We start from the raw sequence: 20,398 nt of genomic DNA, 5'->3' as shown, positions 1-20,398 counted from the left end.
ACTTCCGAGGAAGGCTACCAGTAAGTCTGAGGCCTGTTTTTGAGCCCTATTCTGTTCCTCCTCCTAGATTGAAATTTTTCCAACCCTTACAATATATTTCAGAGGTTGAGGAACTGTCTGAGATGGCCTTGCCTGTGCCTCCTGATGACCTTTTGTCTGGGCATAGTCAGATGGAGGAACTCCGTCAGTCATTGCATGATTCTAGTGGCCTTGACACCTCTCCGGAGGTGGAGTTTGGCCGACCTGAGTCCGGGGCGCATGCAGATTCCTCCTATCGTGGGGTGGGCTGCTCCACCTGTTTATTTTACTCAGGATGATTTGATGGACATCCTGGATCAAGATCCGCCCACTGACCCGGTTTTGCCGTTTCACATGGCTTTGCAAAGGAGGGTGGCGGCTTGGACTGCTCCGAGAGTCTACTGGCAGTGAATAAGTCGCTTCCGAAGAGATACCACCCATCCAGTAGTGACCCCTGCTACTTAACGATGCACCCTACTCCAGAGTTTGGTGGTGCAGGCGGCTACAGCCTCCTCGAAGCAGGCGGTGTACCCTACCATCCCTCCTGATGGGGACAATAATCGCTTTGATGGTTGGGCGAGGAAGGTATTTTTGGCTCAGGGTATGGTGTTGAAGTCGGCCAACTCCACTTGTGCCTTAACGAGATTTACACACTCTGTGGAACTGTGCATCTTTGGCGGTTGAGCATATTCCCATAAGGGAAGAAAGGGATGGTTTTCTAGCCCTCGTGCAAGATGGCAAGGATGCCATTTGCAAATCCCTTCAGTTGGGTTTGGTCACAGCAGACTGTCAGCCGGTCCATGGCTGCGAGCACTGTCATACGCAGGTTTGCGTGGTTGCAGAAGTCGGATTTGCTCCTGATGTGCAATCCCATCTTCTGTGCATGCCCTTTGATGGGGTTCATCTGCTTGGCAACAAGGCTGACGAGATCCTTGAGGTTGCAGACCTCCAAAGCTGCAGCAAAGTCTTTGAGCGCTGCAGTACGTAAACCTCTGCCTTTTCGTCCTAGGGAACAGCAATGGAGGGGAGGTTCCTTTCGGTACTACATCTTCGTTACTAAGAGGGGTGCCAATATAGGACATCTGTGCAGCAGCCACTTGGTTGTCTCTTCACACCTTTGCAAAATACTATCCATTCGACGAAGAAGTTACTTACCTCTGGTTATCTTATTTTGACTTTGTTCACCCTGCCCCCCCCCACGTATTCCTCATCGCCCCTCCCATCCCGCTGAACTTTTCGTGCATTGCACCTTTCGTTTCTTGAGAGCCTGGGTTGAGACATCACAAATGCGGTTAGTCTGTGGGACGTAAGGCAAAAGAACTGAAGTAACGGGCGTAGTGCATGTGCCTCGAGGACGGAGGCCCTTTAGTGCCATCTACCAGATTTTCTTTTTTAAACAGCAAACCACTGGTTTTCTGTGAGCAAAGTGCTCGGATGTTTTGGGGCTGGGGCAGAGGGCAATGAGGTGGCTGTCTGGGCAGTTTTTCCTTCACGGCCACAAGGGGCACGTATAGACATTTGTCCTTGTTTCTAGGTACTTTGACTGCTTTCCCTTTTGGCCAGAGGCAGTGTAATGGTGAAGGGACCACTCTCTATGCCTGCGTAGATTGTATTGTTGAAGCTGGCGAATGACTGCTCCCAAAGATTTTGATGCAGCCTTTGAAGCATGTAACTTACTTAGGCTGTCCGCCTTTGGGCCAAATGGCTTGGACTCAACAAAGGGCAGAGCTAGGAGCCTTTAACATTGGGTGCAAATTTTTACATCTCTAGAACCCATAAATCTGGCCCTGACTGAAGGGATTAATGGGCCTCTTTACCATCATTTATAAGGTTATTGAACCCATCTTGTATCACCCATTCAGGATTGTTTTTTGTGGTTTGGGAAACTACATTCCACAATGTATAGGTGCATTTTGCTAGTGCTTAAGATGCAATACTGGCTTTTAATGTAATGCTTCCAGCAGAAAACCTTTAGCGAGTGCATTCTATCGCTTATCGTCCCTAGCTGAAGGGATGGTCTTATGAGCTGCATCCTTTGAAGTTGCTGCCTGTACAACCAAGCTCTCTGGTGTTTGATGCAGAGAGAGCAAAACGGGATCCACAGAACCCGCTCCACCAAATAAGCCAGTGGTGTCTGGTTATTGACATTTTTAAAACATGTGTTTTTTTGCTGTATGGATGGGCAACACAGGCTCCTTATTGCCTATATCCAAGATGTTGATAGACGCCCCATCCCAAATATGCACCCTGTTAAGGTCCTATAGGCCTCATTTGGGTGAGTGGCCATTTGGCGTCGATTATAAGAATTAAGCCAAGTCTTCTTGACGATATTGATCGAAATGCATTTTTCTGGAACATTAGGGGTTCCTATCAAAAGGATAGGACTTGGTCTTCCTCGAAGATGGACCCAACGGATTTCAAGAATTGTCTTAGTTTAGGGCTTCAAACTCTAGACTCGGAGGTCCCTTCGACTTCTTTGAGGAGGAAGTCACTGAAGCTTTTGGTTTTAACTCTGCTGTCGACAACACTCTAGACATTTGTCTTAAGGTTTGGGCTTCTGGGTGTGCGGGTCGAAGCCTTACTTGATTTCCCTGCTGCGTCTTTGAAGATGCAGTGGGATCAAGAGCCTTTTTTTGGCTCTTTCGATGGGCTGCCTTCGAACAGTTCCATCATTTTCTCAATTAATTATTCCCATTAGGCCGCTGCAGCAGTCTTTGGGTTAACGTACCACATGTTTGTTGGGTGAGTTATCTAAAGACTACGAAGGATGACTTTGTCTTAGTCTTCTCTGGTGACTGGATTCGCTCCTGGATCGTGATTGCTTTGAATGTTGGGAGCATTTGTTGGTCCTTTCTGGAGACTGTTCTACGTTTGAGCTCCTATCTTTCTTTTTGGAAGTACAAGATGAAGGTTTAGAGACCGACCTAGGGTGTGCTTTGACCTTCTCCCCTTCCTGATTTAGCAGGGGCTGCTTTCTACGACTTCATGATGTTAGCTGAGGCACCAGAGACCAATCCAATCAGTGATCACCCTCTGAGTCGATGCTTACATCTCTTAAAGCCTTTTTGGCATATATCTGGTGATCAATCACCAAGTATTACTACATTAGAACAGTTCAATTCAACAATTGTCTTGGACTGAGTGTGCTGTGCATGCAGAAATGTTTCACATTTTGGGGGACCAGGACGGGTGCAGAAACAATCCTCTACTTTCAGATTGCCCAACATATGTGGATTGATTCCTTCAAATGGACAACCATACTAGTGCAATATGTGCTAGGGATTGACCATTGTCTGGCAGCTGATCTGATGGCTCCATCAGAACCCCGATTGTGCCAAGGCCCCCCCCCCGGTCCCCCACACACACCTGCCTCCTTGCAACAATATTTTCTTCTTGGTGTGCACACCAGATGGCTTTCTTTGCCACATGGGTGAATGCTAAATGTGTGCTTTTTCCAGATACCCACAATGTTTATCACCAGGCAATGCACTTCAGATCAAAAATCTGGATATTTGCTCACTTTTCCTCTCGCACCTCTGAGAATACAGTGGACCTTGCAGGGAATTGATGCACCTCTTGTCAACCACATGGGAAAGACTCATGTGGTACCTGCATCTCCTAGTGTTGGCAATGACAACACTAAACGTTATGCTGCATTTACCAACACATGAACTATGAATTATGGGATGTGACTTTCTCATCCTGACTAATGAGTTTTTACTTTGGCCACTTGGTTTTGCCTCGCAGATGCATGCCTCCTTCAATATGTCCTAGTAAGTCAAAGGACACTGCTAACCAGAAAAGGCATGTTCTCTGTTGCAGACATCAGCAGATCCGTCCTTAGCAAGTTACACAGATGGTTCAATATCTTTTCATACCTATTGATGTTGGTAGGGCTCAAAATTTGCTCTCGCCATTGGCTAGTGCAAATTGACTCTTGGTGAGTAAGAAATGGTGTGCTGTTTGTATCTGTAGATTTAAGGTGGCAAGGGAATTTTTATGGCTTGCAACTTGAAATGTTTACCCTTGCGTTTGGGGTTAACAAATAGCTGACCAAAATGTGTCTGCACCCTGCAGCTCTCCAGATTTTAGGAGTACAGCTCCCATGATGCTATATTGGTTTTCTCGGCAGGGCTGATGGCTCGCTGTAGTCCACTAGCGAGCCAAAAGTTGCAGTCCCCTGCGTGACTACACTAGTAGCATACAGGCCCAGCATATCCACATGGTTGAGTGCCAGTGCGGCTAGCATTCATGTAAGGAGTAAAGGCATACACCCACTAATGTGTAGGACAGCACCCAACGTTCAAAGCATCTAGTTAGGCTGCTTCAACATGAAGGTGAGGGAGTTGAAGCCATGAGCCTGCCTATCCTTGCAATGCAATACAGACAACTTTAAGAACCTTGGAAGTGTTCTGAAGAAATGTTTTCATGGTGAAGGTTTTTTTTTTTTTTTTTAACCAAAGAACAGTAATTCAGTGCTAAGCATTCACAAAACGGGACGTTTGGACGGGTAAGTCGATGGACCCGACTGACAGCAAATGTTGGTATAAGACCCACACATGGAAGGGTAAAATGTTTTTGAAGCATTACTGTTTAGGCACGGTCTGTAAAAGTGCCTTAAATGTGACCTTGCATGAAGTGTGGAAGTTCCTTGTGTGGAGTCTTCCTTGTATTTAAGGAAAATAGAGCTGTGAAAAAACAACTTCAAAGCTTTAAGGCACTCGGTTGGAGAATGTTATTGACTTTAGGAGCATCACGAGTAGTAGCAATGCATCAAGCCCCCGCCCCCCTTCTTCTGGCTCACACTGATTGAAATCGTACAGTATGCGACACCACACGCACTGTTGCACACAATACATGAGAGCTTGACTTGTCCCATCCTGTGAGGGAGCAAGTTTGGTTGTTTGTTACAATGCGGTACTGCCAATCTTGGACTACAAGAAGCGGCTTTTGCATCACTGTACTCGAGGGGAGGCCATCTGCTCACCTACTATTGGATTGATACAATCTAGCTTTGTTAGTTACGTTTATAGTACTTAAGTGCACTTCACAGTTTAATCAGCGCCATAGTTTACAATTGTATAGTTGCAGCAGAAGCGGGAAAGTTTCCACCAATACATGGCATCTACCAAATCACTAATTATAAGCCCAGGGACTCCTGCTCAATCGCTTTTCCACCCGCTCAATCACATTTCTCATGGAGCCCCTATTAGTAGGGGCATACTCCTCTGCTTCAGAGTCTGACTTGCCACTTCATATTAATTTTATAAAGACTGCCTTGCTGTGCAGCCTCCCAGGAAGTGAAATGAATGGGCTGAAGACCATGAAATAAAAGTAGGACTTGTTTCTCGAGCCAAAAACTCCTTCTGAATCCCCACTACAGATTAATGTTTAATAGAGGGCTACATACCCAAACCAAAATTGCGGGGATGGGATGTTCCTTACAAACGCATTCCTGTTAGAATTTGACAATATTCCAGTTTCCATCTAGTTTGGGACAGGACCACGTGTCTTAATGGTCCATTACTGGCAGCCCATCCAACAATGGGAGTCTGACAACCCAAGCCATAAGGCTTACTTATAAAGTAGGTTCCCTTAAAACTATAAATGTAGCTTTCCTGGTATTTCAAACAAATCTTGCTTTAAGGAATAAAATTACAGTACCTAAACGCTTGGTTTCTAATTCTGCCATCCATTCAGCGACCCTTGCTTTATTTTTCCGTATATTGTCTGAAATTACCTTCCTATAGTAGGGTTGAACTTTGGGCATGGCTTTAGAACATTTCTTTGCCCCCCTCCCCCACCATGTGAGTACATGGGTGGTAACCCCTCTGACAGTTGTCATGAGTGAGTATATACACCTATAACTATACGTATGGGTATGGAAGACCCTTCTGTTTCTACAGGAACTTGGTTTGTGTACAAAACCGTTAATCATACATTTGCCCAGTGCTCTATTCTGGTGTGTGCACGGTCGGACCTTTACATAGAAAATCTGTCATTATGAAGGTATGTGCTTTGAAGTGTGTACTCTCCAGGCATTAAATACAGTCCTTGCTTGTAAACTAGCATCTTCACTTCCGGCCTTTAGAAAGGCCATTAAAACAGATTTTATATTCTGCTGATTAGACCTCTTCCTTTTTCTTTACTAGGCCTGGTACGTTTTATCCCCCAATCCCTTTGTTTTATTTGCTCTGAGGCCTCCAGGCGTGTAGCGCACTGAAGAATTAAAATAAATTAGGAAGTGGAGAAGTTGCCCTTCCCATACAATTTGGCTAAACGCAAAATTATTGGCGCAGGTGGGCCAAAATCAGAGTATGGCTGGCTTGCACAATTGTGTTAAAAGTATGTAGGCATGTGGTAATGAGTGGGGTTTTCTGGAGTACAGTAATGGCTGTACTCACCGCCCACACTGTCCTTATCAGCTGCTGTAGGCTGTCTGTAGCAGACGCCCGGTCGAACACTGGCAAACATTTGATGGAGCTGCTCGGTGCGGAGCTCCCAGGGCAAGACTGCCGGGGTCCTCTGTGTAAGAGTGCATCTACGACTTGGAGGAGGGAGTAAAGGCTGGGACGTGATTGCAGGGACAAATGGAAGGAAGTAGCGTAGTCTGGGCTAGCGTAGTCTGGGCACAGAAGTGAAGAAAGTAGGGAGATGAGATGAGCCAGAAAGTATTTTGGAAGGGGCACTCACCTGTGATGGAGCGGCTGCAGCAGGGCCCATTTACACGTTCCACTTCATTGGTAATGATCACTGGGCCTAGTACGATCGTCGTTTTGTTCTCCCCTGCCTTGTCGCGCTCTGAAACACTTGTGTACGAGTGCGTTGGGAATACAATATCAATGCTAAAATGTTATCATTACACAAGGCTGCTATGGTCAACGGCAACTGATTCCCCACCTGCACTCTATGCCACAAGTCAGTTACAGGAGCCATCATCCTATAAAAAGTCTTATGTGACCTACATTCCCAGAATATAGGTTTCAGGGTTTCTTTGGTTCTTGACTTGCAGTGGCTACAAAGTGACTGACTACTTTTTGCATTTTCCCCACTTTCCAAATACCAATGATTTCTCCTACTGGCAGAATATGTAAATTCTAAACCCAACAATGGGGAACTTACTTGGATCAAATTGAAGGTTGCACTTTTTTCTCTGTACAGGCCAAATCATTTGCCCAACTAGGACTTGGCGGACACCCAGTCAAAGTCCCACAATCTATTTAATTCTTGCTGGATTGAGGATAAAGTCCTCCTTGGTAACAGATGATTCAGATTGGCTCTGATTGCAATCCTCAACAAGCCAATTTGTTTTCTGTTTACTGCTGGCAGCATGGTGGTGTGCACATTTTCATACATGGAATTCAACGGTGGGATTATAGTTCATGATTAGCAGTAAGGAATTCCATTGAGCACGAGCTCTGAGGGAAATCGAAACCAGCTTGTACCTAATTTCTGAAATGGAGACAACTACTTTAAATTATTTATTAATCTAATCGCTTGTAGTGCGGAAGCATGCTGTAAAAGCCACTCTTCTATACTTATCTGATATAGGAGTGAATGTTGTAGGATTGGTTGTGCATGCGTATTTGTGCAGGGTTGGGGAGCAGGTTGCAGCATAGCACAATAAATAGCATTTTTACTTGGCATCTATGATGGATGCCCAGTAAAAAAATGCAGTTACAAAAATTAATTGTGGCATTTTGGGGTTGCTAGTCTAGCTTTTTGCTACAGAAGCATGACGCTTTTTTTGCTAGTCATCTATGCTAAAGAAAGCATGGGAAGTGTTATGTGGCCAGACTGGCATTTTAGTGCAGCCAATATAGCAGTTGGTGTGGCATGGCAGATGGAGGATAAAGCCTGTTTCTTTTTTTTTTAAATCTAGATTGGCCTATATTGTGCAGTAAATTTGGACCCTTTTTTAATTGTATTTGGTTTAATCAAGCCTTTACTAAGTATACAAATACAATCCCTTTTTCTTTCTCCTTACAAGTCTAATTAAAACGCATTGCTATGTACAACTTGAAAAGAGAACATGGAAAATACATTATACTATGTACCTCTTTAATGTAACAAGAATAAAGGGCAAATGATCCAAAAAAAGACAAAGGAAACAGTTTGCCTACAGAGAAGAAATCTATAGTTCATACATACATCGACATTGGTGCAGTTAATTTTAAATATGTACCTCAGAAAATAGCGATACCAAAATGTACCAAACAAACCTAAAAAAAAAAAAATTAATCAAGACTAACCTAGAAGGAAAAAACCCATTTGCACTCAGATCACTTTGATGCCTTAAAACAAACAAGCAAACTTAAGGAATCCTGATGGGGCCAAACCTTCCCATGTATTTTGTATGTTTAGAAAATTTCCACACTATCCGTAGAATATCAGACCTAGAAATCCTTAAATGTTCCTAGAAAGACGTTTCTTAGTACTTACAGCTGGACACAATCCAGTATAAAGTGTTTAGCAGATTCAGGTTCTGAATGACAGAACCTACAATCGCTTTCCTTAAGAGTTATTTGAGGTCTTAAGAGAATATCATTAGTCTGTAGGATATTCCAACGTAACCTCAGCAGCAAACCACAATGGTACAGATTTGGAGAAAAGTAGAATATTTGAGAGGGATCCTCGTTTCTTATGCTTGTGTCAAGTGACTCGGTGAGCTATATGAATGGAAATTTTCTATCGTTGGGATCCAATCGTGATCTAACCTTTTTTTTTCCATTAGCATCAACCTGTTTTCTTACTATGTAGCATGACCTCTTTAATAGGCAAAGCCAACAGGATTGGTGTTTGTATACTGGCAACATTTTCAGCCAGCATGGACCTTTTTCCACCCCCTGAACCTCGCTTGGTCGGTGCGGGCTCCTTCGATGCACTTTGTCGCTCTGCTGTAACTGTTGGAAATTTTGACAACCCTCAAATAAAATTAGCACCAGTCGCCACTGACTTGCATGTTGGAAGATCCCTTTGACAGGTATTGAGGAAAACGTTCAATCCAGTAGTAATGAAATGATTAGTTAATTGCAAGTCCATTTAATTGTCATGTAACCTGCAGGGCTCGAAATTGCTGGTATTTATTTGGTTCCTGCTACTTGTAGCCCAGGAGAGCATGGTTTGCTTAACACCAAAAGCTACCAGGAGCTACGTTTGGCTCCCCAGCGCTATTGGTGCCATGCAAAACTCCCAATGTGACATTAACTTTGGTGATTTGTATAAAGACACTTTAGAAACTCCTAGAAGACCATTTAAAGGAAAATTGATTGTATACAATTGTCAGTTAAAGTTTGTATGATGTGGAAGCTCAATTTGTGGTGTATAGTTGCTGGCATGATTTAGTATATGTGCTATGTGCTATGGGCTGGGGGAGAATTCTTTGACAAGCAAATGAAGGCTGTGTACTAACCACTTAGAGATGTGGCTTTCTGATCTTTGTAAACTGTCCCTCTGCTGCTCTTTAGAAATTTGGTGGGCTGTGTTAAGGATGATTGATCCCCCATTGGTGTAGCCTATAAATGATTGTTTAACTGCACATCAGATTGGCTCTTGCTCTACTGCATATGAGGTAAGAACTGAAGACACTGCACTTTTCACCTAGTCGGCAGATGGCTCTTGACTTTCCTGACCTGCACCCCTTTTCCTTTCGATCGGTCTCCCTAGCTGGCCTTTCTCTCTTTTCTTTGTAAATCGAGTCTATTTCTAGTTTTGTTTGTGTGATCAACCTTGCACACACACCTTTTTTATGCTTTGTGAAGCACTCCAATGTCCTTGGGCATAACGGGTGTCTGGTTTATACCTATTCAAGAAAAGTCTGCACCTTTTTATATAATCAATTGCAACTGTATATTCCTGGTAGATGTTTCCTAATCAACTCATTACCCATGACCACATTATGTTACATTATATAAATTTAAAACCTGTAATTGCATGAAGCCATTTTTCCTTTATTTTCCTATTGGATAGCCTTCATGTATAATTTGTATGCATTAGATTTTTGCAATCTTAATGTTTATCTTTAATACAATCCTAGATGAAACGCTATTTTCTTTTTTTCTCAGAATGGTTCTCATTTCATTTGAAGTGCAACACTTCAACACTGTAGGTAGCCGAACAGTCAAGTCTGAGCGAACATGGTTGATTTTTATGTAAATGCTGCTTTTGTACTTTCAGGTGCCATGTTTCTGAACAGCATAGAACATCTGGGAAATTACAGAAACTGAGAACAGAAATCTGGATACATGAGAACTTCAAACAGAAAACATTAACCTATCTCTGAGGTGACTAAAGGGGAATAATGGTGATTTTGCGCCGGGCCCGGCCGCCTGCTTCCGCCCCAACCAGCAATGAATCTTGACTCGCTCTCGCTGGCCTTGTCTCAAATCAGCTACCTGGTGGACAATTTAACCAAGAAAAACTACAGAGCAAGCCAGCAAGAGATACAGCATGTGAGTACGCCTTTTGGAGGTTGCTGGAAATTGGATGTTTGGGTGTAGGTGGGCTTTGGCAGATGTCAGGAATACCTTCTGAAGTGCGGTGGTTTTCTTGTCTGAATCCCGTTCTAGCCTCTTGTGCAAGCCTTAGGGAATGGCATGTCTTTTTTTGCTTTTTGATTCAGCTTGTATTAAATTGTTTTGGTAATTATGGCCTCTGAATCTGCATGGCACAAGATTACTTAAGTAGGTCCTGTATTTAGCTGTGAGGTTTTTTCCCCCCAATCCTCTGCGCCCTCCGGCCTGCCATCTGGCATCCGTTACAAGGTGTTATAGAAACCCCTATGATCAACTAACACACAGGGATTTTATTCAAATGCACATTACCTCTAACAACGGGTATGTGTCCTTTCTGTTATCAATAATACTATAACACAAAACAGAATAAGGAACAGAAGCTTCACTAGAGCTAGTTGCTTTATTGTGCCATTAATGCAGCCCTAACCCTTTCCCTACAAGGGACACACTATTCTAGCCCTGCATGATGTTCCCAACCCTGGAGAGCGCTGATGCACCGACTACAGGCGGGGAATACATGGGGACTATACTCGCCCTATATCAATTTGCAGTGGGATTGTTTCCACGAAAAGTTCCCACAGTACATTTTGTACACACATTTCATACAACTATGGGTAGTTAGCCCAAACAGGTTAACATCAAAGCAGTTGCGGGAAAACCATTTCCTGACTGCACCCTTGGGTCAAACAGGCAGGTCACGTGGGACTCGACGTCAGGTAATCTGACAATTTAATTGCCCTCCGTGAGGTGTCTGGTTAACCCAGGAGTAATTTCTGAAACATTTTTCAAGAGTATAAGTGTCGCAAGAGACTCTCGTCACAACATGCACTCAATACTAAACTTTCTTTACAGTGCATAGACAGTTCAACTGTGCGAGAGTGCATGACATATCTATAATAGAAAACGCAAATTCAGTAACATTACTTTGAACAATTCTTTCTAAAAATATATAGTCCACGTGTCACTCTAAATGAGGTGACATCTGTATGTCTGGTCGACCGGTTTCAATGATGTCTTTCGTGTATCATATTCTTCAGGACCCATTATTTCTTCCTTGGACCCAATCTGCAAGCCCCACAGGGGCGAAATTGCGACATGTTCTGTCCGTCTGGTGTGTGCGGAGGAGAGGCACGGTCAATTTCAACAGTGTTGACACTTTCAAATAGTCAATTCAAAGCGCCTAAGATAATGGTTAGTCTCGCCGCTCATCAGTCTCCCTTTGGTAGGGTGAGCCTCTTGTGGTGTACCAATCTTGGTAGAAATAATGGGTCCTGGAGAATATGATACACGAAAGACATCATTGAAACCAGTCGACCAGACATACAGTTGTCACCTCATTTAGAGGCTTCCTTGTTTGGTAAGAAGGCGGATGACCGTTTAGAAAAGCTTCAAACATCAAAGGCAGCAGAAAAGTCCCTGGGAGCAGCAATCCGTCAGACACCATATCGCCCCTCAGGAACCTCTTGGAGAGGTAAGTCCTTTCGCTTCTATTCCGCATTCGGAAGAGACAGAGGACAGCCGGTTCAAAGGGGTCAAAAAATTCACCCGAGGTGGACGGGTTAAAAATACAAAAGCCGCAGCGGGTGCCTCTTTACCCTCGGCATCTGCATCAGCCGCCTCCAAACCGCTCTGAGGACTCTCCTCACAAGACACCAGTCGGGGGCAGGTTAACTCAATAACTGACGGAATGGCAGGCTATTAAGTCAGATGCTTGGGCATTGGAGACAGTTGCCCAAGGTTACTGCCTGCCTTTTCTACGCATCCCTCAGTCATCCACTGGGGAACAGCTCTCTGAAAGTTCCAGTTCTGCTCCTTTTGCAGGAAATTGTAGACCTGCTAGACAGAGGTGCCATAGAACCGGTACCTGTAGCGGAGAGGAACAAGGGCTGGTAACCCCCCGTTCTCTCTTACTTTCTCATACTGAAGAAAGATGGAGGACTGAGACTTATCTTGGACTTCTGAGAATTGAACAAGATCCTCAAGAAGGACAAGTTCAAGATGGTAACTCTCTCTCAGATCCTTCAGGCCTTCCAACTCCGGGACTGGCTGGTATCGCTGGACCTCCAGGATGCTTATTTCCATGTGCCAATCCATCTCAAACACAGGAAATGCCTGAGGTTCGCAATTGGCGGCTCTCATTATCAATTTCGACTTCTGCCATTTGGGCTGACCTCCGCCCGAGGGTCTTCACCAAGCTAATGTCGGTAGTGGCTGCAAGTCTAAGGGAGGGAAGGGATTCACGTCTACCCCTACTTGGACAATTGGCTGATCAGAGCTGTATCTCCGGAACAAGCTCAGATTCAGCTAGATTATGTCTGCCACTTCCTTCACAAACTGGGCTTCTCCCTCAATTTAAAGAAGTCACAGATGATACCATCAGACTCCAGTTCATTGGAGCGGTCCTGGACACTTCCCTGGGAAAAGCCTCGCCACCAGAGGTGAGGGCTCAAGATATTCTGCAAATGGTCACCAAGTTTCAAAATGCCCAACGTCTCCCAGCCTTCGACTTTTTGAGGTTGCTAGGCCTCATGCATCCTGCATCTTCCTTGTGCCAGAGGCTCGTCAGAGAATGAGATCTCTTCAGTGGGCACTGAACTTTCGTATGGTCCGCGTTTCAGCATGCTTTAAATTAACATGGGATAACGCTCTTGCGCTCTCCCTTTAATCATTCGACTGCCTATACATTGGGTTTTCAAACCGTCCTCTGATGGTTCTTATGGTTTGGACTGGCATTTCGTAAATATTCTGTATAACTATACTGTAATTCTCAATTTAACTGTCTAATTATGTATGTACAGCCTCAGAGGAAGAGCTTTTGTTCGAAACACGTGTCAGGCTGTCCTGTATTAAATCTCAAAATACCATACCAAATCACTTTGGTGTAATCTTTGTAACTTGGCGCAATTCACTGTTTAACCTTCTTACCTAATTGTCTTTGTGGGTAACCAGGTCAAGGTACCCGCAATTCAACAGTTGAACGCCTGTGTTACAACCCTGATAATTTTAGCATTAGCACTGGATCCTTTTGTGGCCTTTTTGACCATTTCACTTGTTCAATAACCAATGAATGTAAAACAACTGTTACGTCAAAACGGAACTGAGCAACGGACGCTGCCCGAGTCTATTTATACGCATGATGATGTCGGCGCCGATACAGAGGCTGTCGAGGGACATCGGCTCGAGGGACGTCGACGCGCAGCGCTCTCTACTGAAAATGTTTTCCAAGGCCAGCAAGCTGGAGATGATTTATGAAAGGTCGGAGGAACATCCCATCGAAAGAACGTTACCAGGTAAGAAGTAACTTGTTGTTTTAGGGAGTAACACTGCCAGTCCAATTCCCAATTAGAGTATTTTATAAGCAAGTAAAAATATTTTAATTGGGGAAACAGAAATGTTTATGTAATTTCTTTGAACCTAGTTATTCATAAACATTGGCAGACGTTAGTCTTCCGATCAGGCTGTAGTGGCAATTTTCTTCCTGTGGTATTGCGTTGCACTGCTGGTCCAAACATATGGAGCACAAGGTCATGTGTTCGTTTCCCATTTCAAAATTTCTATTTTTTAGTCCCCCAATTTTCTTTTTGGGAGTGTTGGGCCAGTAAAAGTGGCTGATGCACCCCTTATCTGTACGTAGTTTATCCTGGTCATAGGAGAAATTCTGGCCAGTGTTGTGTGCATGAAGGAGAGGAATTCTAGAATAATTTTGATGGTGTGTAGATGTGAAGCATTTTGTAGTGATCCCGTTTACTTGCAGTTCTAGGGTTAACTCGTCCATTAGTATTCCAAAGTGTTTGAGAAATTTGGATGGTGTGGGTGGTGGGCTGTTGGCAATGGGATATACAGGTTGCTTCTTTGGTGGTTGAGTGTAATCATGATTTCTGTTTTGAGGTGGTTCATCCATTGGTAGCTTTTTGAGACGGTCTAGTAGCGTTTTGTTCTTGTTGATCGGCAATTCTGTAGATTTGTAGATCTGTGTAGTTGAGGCAAGTGAAGCTGTCTTTTGAGTGACGTCGTATAGATGTTTAGGAAAACTCCCCTAACACTCCCCGCCCACCTGGAGGCAAGACTCTACAAAACTATCCCTTGGTATACAGGTCCTCAACTCTTTAAGTCTGTACTAACCATAGGATCTGGTAGAATGGCAAAGCAGCTAGGCTAGTCTTATAAGGTGAGCTGTAGGTAAGTACAATGAACCCAGTCATTACAATAGCTCAAACTCTTGCACACAGTTATAATAATAAATACATTTTTATTTTTATATACACAAAGGTAAGTAAATACTTACTCCTCTGTCCTGTCCCCTTTCCTCCATACTTGTGGGACATTCCCTCCTTTGGGATGGGACTGGAGCACTTTTGTAAAAAAGCATAAAAATTGAAAATGTTGTCCTATTTTGACGCGGGGAATGCACATGGCCGTAACCCCGCCCTCCTGAGTTTTGCCCTGCACATCGCCCTTAAGTCCTTTTTCTCCACGTGGTCGGGGCTGGATGCACTAGTGTCACCGGGAATATTTTTATTTGTATTCCCTTTGTCCTTCCTGCTCCAGTTCCACGGTCAGCTAGTCCTCTGTCTATGCTGGAGCATTTGGGATTTGTGTCCTGTTCTTCATGCAAACGCTGTTTCGCTGGGATTCCTGCTTCTATTGCGACTCCCTCCCGGACACTCCAACGTTGTCTTAGGTCGGAGGAAGTGTTCCAACGCATTCCTCCACCCCATTTACAGATTTTCATCGACAAAAAGAAGAAACTCCCGATAAGTTCCTTACTACTTAGGGCACCCTGGCCAGGTGACTCCTTTCCAGGGTTGTCAGGACCAGGAGGGACTCTAGTAGCTCTGTCACCAGGAGTTCCTCTGAGGTGCCGACGGAGCCTTATAGATGTACCGGAGTGTGCTCCGAGGGTTTCCTTGGCAGACCTGTCAAAACCGGACCTTGTGCCAAGGTTCACCGATCGGGTGCTAAGGTTCAACCCAGTTCTTCTGCGTCTGGTTACCGGGGCTCGCCCAGAGATCTGTTTCCAGAGCTTTCCACACTGATACCGGGGTACGCCCTGAGGTTTCCATTTCTGGAGCTTTTCACCCCGTGCCTCGACTCGAGGCTCATATTAAAAGAGGTATCTGTCTCAGGTTCCAACCAGAGGTTTCTCTTCGTGAGGCTAAGGTTTGTACGGACCGAACCGAGAGATCCTCTGCCAGGGTCTTGCGTGAGGATTGTTCCTCAACTGTACCATGCTCAGGGTCTTGGTGGTACCAGTTCTGTTGAGTGGGCAAAGAGGGCGGTCACAGACCGCAAGCCTTCCAGTACCGGCTTTGCCAAGGTTCCTCCTTTGGAGGCTAATTTGGGTACAGGTTCTAAGATGTCCAGTAAACATCCGAGAGCCCCCCCCCCCGCACCGGCTCGGCCAAAGATCCTTGCGTAAAGGCTAAAGTTTTACTCGAGTCCCCTGACTCCCCTGAAGAGACATTTGCCTCATCTTTGCATATGACGCAGTTCTAGAAGTGCCACAAAATGGCGGCGCAACCGCCATGGTCCACAGCGGCCATTTTGGATACGTCCCTCACACTGACATTCAGTCTGTTGTTGGGAACATGTCTCTTGGGGCTGAGCAGTGTTTTCCACGCTTTGTGGATAACAAACTGTTCTGCCCTTCTCTTGACTGGCATGCTTGGACACTGCTGCCTGATAGTCTCGCTCCTTCCTGCATCCGCTCCACTAATCTATGTGGATCCCACCAGTGGTGGACCTTCCTGGCAACCAACCTCCTTGCTCTCATGAGGGTATGCCCCTCATGAGCAGCCTCTGCCTATTTCAGTGCAAAAATCTTCTGCTGAAGATGAGTTTTTCGGGAACTTTCAGACGGTCATGCACTCTGACCCCCATGAAGGCATATTTCAAGCGTCTTTTTGGGAGTGTTCCCTAAACCTCCTGTTCCACCTGTGATCCCGGCTGTTCCTACGTAGGTCCCGGTGGTGCCAATACCTCCACCGCTCCCTAGTGGGCCCCTGCCACATCTCCCTCTGCCTCAGCTGTCGCCTATTGAGAAAACACTGGCAGCAAAATACCACTTTAAAACCTGAGGCGGTATGTGTGGCAGACCAGTCCCCTTCCTCTGCTTCGTTGGATGAACCTCGGACAGATCAGGATGGCGATGAGCAGCCCTGCTCTGTTGGAGCATTCCATGTCCGGGTGCTGAATATGATTGCTCTCCTTGATAATCCAGTACCCAAGGCCCCCCTTCACAGGAAGGGGTGCTTTCTGGAGCCTTTAACCTGTTGCGTCGGGAGCGCACCGGCCTGTTCCTCCAGAAGGACGTCTTGGCTGAGACCCATAAGGACTGGGTGAAACCTCACACGGGGCTGCACCTCAAGAGAATCGCTGCTCGATACAAGCTTCACGCCTCTGAGGAGCTGGGCTTAGCGGCATGCCCGCTCTCTTCCTCAACTGTGGTGGCAGCATCCGCCCTCAACAAAACCGGCTTCTGAGTCTCAAATCCTTTCTAAAGAGGATAAGCTTCTGGATACCTTGGGTAAGAAAGTCGTTGCCAATTTGGCGCTCCTGCTTCGCCAAGCCAACAAAGCTCATCTTGGCAGTAGCCAATCTGTGGCTGTGGAAAGAGTTGGCCGATTTCCAGGAATGTATTCCTGCGGAGAGGCTAGACTATTTCAAAACCATTTTGTCGGATGCCAAAGTTTTGGGTCCGGATCTGCCAGAAGCTGCAGCACACAATGTAGATTCCTTGCCTCGAGGCATGATGGTCTTTGTTGCATGGAGCTACCGCTGACCGGAGAGGTCAACAAAGTTCTCAAAGCGAGTGCAAGACAAGGTATTGGACCTTCCTTTTGATAGCAAGGAATTGTTCCATTCTTCTACTGACGAGGAGCTCACTAAGGCGAGTACCCAAACCACTATCTTTATCGGTCCTGGCGAAAGCTCCAGCTAAGGTCCCTTATACACAGAGGTCAGGATCCCAAATGCTGTCTCTGGTTTCAGGGGCTTTCAGGCGTGCGCGCCGTACTGAAGCCTCGGTTGGCAGGCCTCATCTTAAGCAGCAACGGCAAGGTGGTTGGTTTTTCTCTCTGCCATCAGCCTCCTCTCCAGGGACAGGTAAACTCTGCCGACAGCAATCGAAATGTGACTGGTCGTTCACACAAGACTCTGGTGGGAGGATGAATCTCGTCTCATCTGGAGGCGCGGCAGACCATCACTGAAGACGGGTGGTTTTTGTCCATCACTCTGGCGGGCTTTAGCTTGCCCCTCACCCTACACCACCTTTCAATCCTCCCTTTCAGTAGATTGGGTCGCCCTCCCTCAGAGCCGAGGTACAGAAACTTCTAGACCTCAGAGCGGTGGAGCCTGTTCCCCACGGGGAGGGCTTCTACTCCCATCTGTTCAGTGCCCAAACCCAACCGTGCTGGCCTGCGCACTATTCTTTCCCAGCAACAGTGCTCTTCCCCAATACAAATTGGAGATGATCACGCCCTGCCAAATGGTCATCTCTTCAGAAGGGCAACTGGCTCCAGTTTCGTCTTGGGCTGTCAGTGAACTGGCAGAAATCTTGCATGACGGTCTCTCGACCTGATCTTCCTGGTATTCCGTTGGAATACAGTCCGTACCAAGGTGTTCTTAACGGCAGACCGGATTACCGATTTATCAGCCACGTTGCCAGCTCTTCCCTCAGTCTTTGCATATGACGGCTTGGTGGTTCCAGAGACTTCAAGGCCTCATGGCTTCTTGCGTGCTAGCCCTCCCTCTTGCACGTCCTGAAGATGACGTGTACACAGCTAGCTCTTTGGCGCGCTTGGTCTCAGGCTTCGGACCGGGATTCCAAGATAATCCCAGTTCTGTCCTACACGACAGCGGATCTACATTGGTGGTCCTCGACCGACAACATCTTAGTGGGAGCCTCTTTCCAGGAGCCCTGCCCGGAAATGAGTTACAACGGACTCCTACCTTTTTGGTGTGGGGCACGACACTGGACCAGCTCCAAGTGTTCGACCTTCGGACACTTCAAGACAAGCAGTTTCATATCAATTATCTTCTTGCTGTTTTTCTGGTGCCCAAGGCTTTTCAACTGGCCATCATGAACAAGGTAGTCCGGGTTCCTACGGACAACTCTGTGATTCTGTTCTACACCAATGAGCAGGGTGGCACCACGTCACCACTCCTTGTAGATCTAGCCATACAGATTTGGAATGGGCCAGCAGACTCACTCAGCCAGTTACGAGTGGGAACTGAACATGGATGTATTTTCAACCATTTTTCGCCAATGGGGCACACCAGAGGTAGAACTCTTTGCGACCTTTACAAACAAACTTCCTCTGTATGCATCCAGACAAGGTCTTGGAGTGTCCTCTGGGAGACTCTCAAAATTCTGTGGCATGACATGAAGGCTCCTGCTGTTCCTCCACTGCCCTTGATCCATCGATCACTCTGCAAACTCAAGTCATCCAATTGCACTCCTTCTCATAGCTCCCTGGTGGCCAGCCAGTTTCTGGTTTTCGAACTTCAGCATCTGCCGATTGTTCCTCCGCACAAAGCACACAACCCAAGCGCCCTCCTTGACGACTTTGTTGAAGAAGGCGAAAGCGCCAACGGGATCCGCCGGAAACTTTGGCAGCGCCCACTGATCGGTCTGATCCGAAGCCTTCCCTGTATCCGCAGCAGTGCATGACTGGGCATAAGAAAGATAACCAGGATGCTACTCCCCAAACTACACGTGCCAAAGTTTCAGAACAAGAAACTTCGATGGATTCCAAGGTTTACAAGGTCTGTATAGGCGCGAAAACTACGAGTAGGCCTCTACCCGAGAAGCCATCCACTGGCCCTTCTGGAGCCGCGGAAGACTTTCACTGCTGACACATCATCGGAAGCGTTGTCTCCCAAAGATTCGGTGACTATCCGTAAGGGAATCAATAGGATTGCTACGGCGGTGGGCCTAGTACCGGTTCAGCCCACAGTTATGGGCCAATCTGCCGAAAAGTTTTCCACTGATTGGGAAGACGATCCCGAAGACTCTTACGAAGAAAGCCAGGTACCCCTCTCAAGCACCCTCAGGAGATCCTCAACGCCTTAGGACGGAAGACACAGGTCCTTCTCAGCTAGGTCCATTTGGGTCATGGACCACGGAGCAATTCAAGGGGTGTATGGATCGGCTGGAGCAGTTTTTCAGGGCTTCTGATCAACCTCTGCTGAAAAAAGTTCGGGTTAGACCCTAACCCTCAAACACAAGATGTCCAACACCTAGATGGCCAACACCAAGTTGACTATCAAGAAGATGTCCAAATGGACATGTATAGAGACATCTATACAGATGTCGTCTTCTTTTCTGGACAACTATGGGGAAGATCAAGGGGCAACGGACAACTGGGAGGACACCCAGCAGGACAATCACAACTCTATTGTTTGCCTCGACTCTCCCCCATCCACCCCGATTTGACAAGCTTCCCCGGTGGATGATCAAATGGCTCTCAACAACATGTTGAAAAAAGCAGCGGAATTCTTTAAAATTGACACGCTTGAAGCCTTGCCCGAACAAGATTTCGCGGAGGACATTATTAATGAAAAGCCTCCGGCAAGCCAGTCTATCCCTCTCTTGAGCTCTAAAGAGACGGCTGGCCCCTTCCTTACTCACACCCGCTCAGACTAGGGCTGTGAACCTAAGGGTCGAAAAACTTTCTGACCCTCCCCCACCGACCCGCTTTATATCAAAGGACACGCAATCCCAGACTCGCTAGTGGTGACCAACACTCGCAAGAGAGCAGGGGTTTCCCTTGCCACGGGAGTCACCCCCGGACAAGGAGTCCAAAAGGTTGCATGCCTTGGACAAAAGGGTTACGGCGGCGGCCTATACCGTCCGGATTGCCAAT

General features: G+C 46.2%; 1 protein-coding gene across 7 annotated transcripts in view; it reads left to right on the top strand.

The window, feature by feature from the left end:
* Positions 1-20,398, top strand: part of CNOT1 (CCR4-NOT transcription complex subunit 1) — a 2,171,110-nt gene that overhangs the window by 127,476 nt on the left and 2,023,236 nt on the right. For all 7 annotated transcript variants that reach the window (XM_069654650.1, XM_069654658.1, XM_069654642.1 and 4 more), the window contains one exon: positions 10,195-10,469. In XM_069654650.1, the coding sequence (XP_069510751.1) occupies positions 10,368-10,469 (102 nt within the window). In that variant the 5' untranslated portion in view covers positions 10,195-10,367. The remainder of the gene's footprint in view (positions 1-10,194; positions 10,470-20,398) is intronic.

This window comes from Ambystoma mexicanum, chromosome 1p, assembly GCF_040938575.1.
Source record: "Ambystoma mexicanum isolate Mex_15411 chromosome 1p, UKY_AmexF1_1, whole genome shotgun sequence".
NCBI classification, from domain to species: Eukaryota; Metazoa; Chordata; class Amphibia; order Caudata; family Ambystomatidae; genus Ambystoma; species Ambystoma mexicanum.
This window is presented reverse-complemented; position numbering and strand designations above follow the sequence as displayed.